Raw genomic sequence first — 4,800 nt, 5'->3', positions numbered from 1 at the left:
ACTTAATATCCTAATGATTTTTGGCATAAAAGAAAAATCAATCATTTTGACCCATACAATGTATTTGTAGCAATAGCCAAAAATATACCCCAGCGACTTAAGACTGCTTTTGTGGACCAGGGTCACATATAGTGGTGGTAAAGACTGAAAACTTGGGGCACAAACCGGAATGATGCAAGTTCTACCTTCACTACAGATTAACTTTTCCACAATTTATCACTATCAAGATTGTGCTCTTGAGCAAGACATACCCCAAGTTGCCTGTCAGAATCATCCTGGATGAAGAGGAAATGACTTTAGAGGAAACTGTAAATGCACTGATAATGATAAATGTGATAAATTGATTCTGGAGCACTCAACAGTGAATCATACCTTTTTGTCCGCAAGACTTCCATCGGGTTTAAGTCTGAATCCACCAACATGAATCGTCTTTTTTGGATCAGTTTGACTGACTGAATAGTTAATCTCCTCTGCAATCGCCATGCAGACTAGAAAAGAAAGAAAGATTAAAAAAAGTCATTACAATCGATTTAATCATTTAAAAATCAAATCGTGGTGAAAAAGGGGAAAAAAGATTCACATTTTTTTGGATGAAAACATCTCGACAATATACAGATCAGAACATTACCAGCAGGAAATAGAAGGAAACGTATATTTAAAAAAAAACTTGTAGCAGCCTATCATTGTACTGCAATACATATGGCCAAATATACACTTTTTTTTTTACCTGCATTGCTGCATGTACTTTTTAATGGAAAAATGGCAATGGCAAAAAATGCACTAGCTATGCTTCTGGTAAAATGTTAAGTTTACTGGTGCTTAGTCATGCTTGCTATATTACCATGGCAACTGCCAAACCTGGGCGGAGCTTAAAGTAGGATTTATGTGAACCAAGCTTTGCGCCCTTTGATTTTCCAAAAAGGCTTAGTCCTAGCATTAGTTTCACCAAGTTTGATTATTTTGTAATACTAGCAATATTATTCCATAATAGAAACCAACAGGGCTTTTTTTTTTTAAAGAATCTTAGTCCTGCAAAGTGACCAGAATGGAATACACATTTAAATTGTACATTTACCATTCAAATTAACTTCGGAACCCTCTGAAAGTAAGAAATGAAATCTATTAAAATACAAGATAGTAGAAATTGTTTCAGTGTTGGCCTTTTATAGCGATTATTCATATGAAAAACTAGTCAGTAAAATGAATAACCTACGAGACATATTTGCTTATCTTAGTCAGAATAACTTAATTTATGATAGAAAAGACAAATTTAGTTTAGAAAACTGAATTAGCCATTCATAATTGAAGGCAAGCAAAAAAAAATAAAAACATAAGCGTAATAACCTAATATGTCCAGAAGTGGAAATAACAGTAAAAAAAAAAGAAAAAAAGACCTGTACTGCATACTGTAGTCATCATTACTAAGATCTAAATATGCTTGGAAAAAACAAATGAAACTTGCACAAACTTTATCAATGCAATATAGCACTTAAATATGATTATGCTTATGTTAAGTTTTATTGTTTTGAAGAACTGCAAGTAATTGTGAATCTGAAAAATAGAATACAGAATAAATAATACTGCAAGGTTTGATGTATATAAAACTCTAAAAAGTTTGTTATTAAAACGTTATGGAAAACACCAAATGACTAATCCAATTTAAAGCAACATGAAAATATGTATTTATTATTAAGAGCTCACTTCAAGTACTTTATCAAACTGAAGCTGACACCACTTAAAAGCACAAAACACATTTTTAAAACATATTTCCAGGATGATATTAAGAGAAAGGAAATCAGTAGCACTTATTTTAAAATATTTAAGTTTTTAACTCAGCAGGCTCAATAACAGTTCATCTAAAATAGAGTTGTTGTTTTTTTAAATACTTTTTTATACAATACTTTTTAAAGCACAATTAGTTACCATTGAACATGTGGTTGTTTGCCTCAGAAACTCTTTTAAAAATGTCATTAAAAAACAGAAAACAAAAACAAAAAAACAACAAAAAAAAAAAACAAAGGGAAGGATTTGCATTGTTTACAAGGCATTTTAGTCAGTGTAAAAATTTTAACCTGAATGAAACAACACGTTGCACTAGGAGAAATATATATATATTAAAAATCCCAGTTAAAATATATAGTAAGGTCAAATGTTGAATGGATAAATTAAGTGAAAAACTGCTCAACTAGAATCATGAGGTTTTGGGACAGAACAGAAATTCCTCAAAAGTGACTGTTTACATACAGCTTAATAATTCTTAATTCTGAATTACGCCCTTATGAAAAACCTTGAATATCTTTAACCAGTCACTTAGAAAATATTAGCCATATAAACACTTGATCAAACTACTTCATGATTCTGAATAAATCCCCATTTAATTCATGCGCATGCTCCCCTTTATCTGCACTGATGTCACAAAATGTTTAAAAACATGGCGGGGCAGTTTAAAAGAAAGTGAAAATTAAGAGATAAAAATTACACTCCTAGTAAAGAAACTAAACAACTAGAAATAGTTGTAATTACCAGCTCAATCATTACTAACAACAACATTAAAAGTAATTTGTGTGTGTGTGTGTGTGTGTATTATTTATTTATTTAGAAACGCCATGTAACATCAACTTACCTGAACAGTACAACGCTTCATCCTTCTTTGACTCTGTTGTACTGGACAACATGAACACTGCCACAAGAACAAGGCAAACCTGCTTAATCCATGGTGACATGCTGAGCTCCTGAATGAGGAAAACATTGTAAAGGTAATTGAAATTGCCTTATTCCATTTCATATATACACTCACAGAACAATTATACTCAATATTCATCACAAAAAGCTGATAGTAACCAACATAAGAAAGCCCAGTCTGAGTGAACAAACTGTAAGATTGTCTAAAAGATCTTACTTAAGCAAACACTTAGCTATCATACAAATATATGCAAATTGGCACCCACAAGTTAGTCAACGGTTTGAGTGTATTGGCTTTGCATATATTAAAAACAGTGTCTGATGTTCACACAGCCCTGTATGGACAAAAATATGGGATAAATTAATAACGAATTATGAATAATGAATATGGTACCATGATACATCAATGGTGTCTTAAGAATGACAAATCTTTGAAATGCCACAATTACAATAAGTATTCATTTGGCATAACTTTTTAAACAAACAAGAAGCTTCTCTGACACAATAATGGGGTGTGTCAACATTACTAAACTCTTATGAATAATGACAGAATAGTGTGTAATAGTGTGTAAGGGGAATAAAGTATGCTGCATCTTCCTCAAGTGAGATTTCAAAAAATATACACAAGCCCAGTTGGAATAGTGACCAAGTTTTAAAACATGTGTTTTATGCATAATACGCTTTGCTGCTCTTCATTCGGTTAACTTTTTGAAAACTTTAGGGACTAAGTTCTGAATGAACTAGCGCCCCCAATTGACCAACACCACACTTTTTGTCCATCTACTGTGTAATTTCCTTTGAACACTTATGTTCTGATAACCAAATAACTGACTCATCGCAATATATGCATCTGTTGCTAAAATAGGTTAGGATGCATCGTCTAAATACATGCAGCATAAACGAGTAACTGTTAGGTAATGGGGTGTGTCAACATTACTAAACTCTTATGAATAATGACAGAATAGTGTGTAATAGTGTGTAAGGGGAATAAAGTATGCTGCATCTTCCTCAAGTGAGATTTCAAAAAATATACACAAGCCCAGTTGGAATAGTGACCAAGTTTTAAAACATGTGTTTTATGCATAATACGCTTTGCTGCTCTTCATTCGGTTAACTTTTTGAAAACTTTAGGGACTAAGTTCTGAATGAACTAGCGCCCCCAATTGACCAACACCACACTTTTTGTCCATCTACTGTGTAATTTCCTTTGAACACTTATGTTCTGATAACCAAATAACTGACTCATCGCAATATATGCATCTGTTGCTTAAATAGGTTAGGATGCATCGTCTAAATACATGCAGCATAAACGAGTAACTGTTAGGTGTCACCCAAGAGTGCGCTCAGAATACTCTTCAGTAAAACTTGGTGCACCTGCCCCACCTGTTTCATTTGTTCAGGTTCGTGTGAGTAAATGAGCAGCTAAAAGAAAAGAAAAACAACTTACATATTAAGGATTGGATAGGGTATAGTAGCCAACATGTCGTTTTAAGTTTATTAAACAAACACATTATGAACAGTCGAAGTGTTTACTGTCTTACCTGAGACGCTACGTGTGACCAACAAGAGGTGAGTGAGGCACGGGTAAAAGTTTTCGTTGCTACAAAAAATGACTGAGACGAAAGAGGGTACAAATTCGGTACCTAATAGCTTACACAAAAACTCCCAACAATCCGTCTGAAAAATGAATTACAAATGCGCTTCCTGTACAAAAAGCAACGACAACCTACGTGCCGGTCTGTCGTGCTGCCACGACCAGCAACCTTGCTGGCTGCTCTGAGAACTGACAGCCGCGACATCCAATGAAATGACAGAATTCTGACTCTTATCCAATGAGCGCAAAGAATGCCTAGACATCAAATACCCGGATTAGAAAGTTCCCAGACAGACACCACTCGACCAGATAATGGGAAACATTCCAGCCATGTGACAATCAAGCATTGGTAGGAATCATCTGTTGTACCCGCACTAATATGAATAATCATTCCATGAAAGGAAAATTTCCAATAAAATTAATTAATTAATAAAACATCCTTCATTTTTGCTTTCTACAAACTATAACAGAACTACTCTCAGGCTAAACTAAAATGGGGGTTCATGGTTTAGCTGTATTTGAAC

General features: G+C 33.9%; 1 protein-coding gene across 4 annotated transcripts in view; it reads right to left on the bottom strand.

Annotated features, from left to right (window-relative positions):
* The window catches only part of cnpy1 (canopy FGF signaling regulator 1), a 12,769-nt gene extending 8,303 nt beyond the window's left edge, over positions 1 to 4,466 (bottom strand). Inside the window, exons 1-4 of one of the 4 annotated variants that reach the window (XM_016273730.1) lie at positions 4,224 to 4,466; positions 4,066 to 4,104; positions 2,624 to 2,732; positions 373 to 488 (exon numbers count right to left, since the gene is read on the bottom strand). In XM_016273730.1, coding sequence (XP_016129216.1) covers positions 373 to 488; positions 2,624 to 2,732; positions 4,066 to 4,074 — 234 coding nt within the window. In that variant the 5' untranslated portion in view covers positions 4,075 to 4,104; positions 4,224 to 4,466. Of the gene's footprint in view, positions 1 to 372; positions 489 to 2,623; positions 2,733 to 4,013; positions 4,105 to 4,223 lie in introns of all 4 variants that reach the window. The other 3 variants (XM_016273722.1, XM_016273748.1, XM_016273740.1) reach the window with 3 other exon arrangements.
* Between the last annotated feature and the right edge of the window lie 334 nt (positions 4,467 to 4,800).

The sequence above is a fragment of the Sinocyclocheilus grahami genome, unplaced genomic scaffold (assembly GCF_001515645.1).
Source record: "Sinocyclocheilus grahami isolate Dianchi unplaced genomic scaffold, SAMN03320097.WGS_v1.1 scaffold5.1, whole genome shotgun sequence".
In the NCBI taxonomy this organism is placed as follows: Eukaryota; Metazoa; Chordata; class Actinopteri; order Cypriniformes; family Cyprinidae; genus Sinocyclocheilus; species Sinocyclocheilus grahami.
The sequence above is the reverse complement of the archived record's forward strand: the minus strand, read 5'-3'. Positions and strand labels throughout refer to the sequence as shown.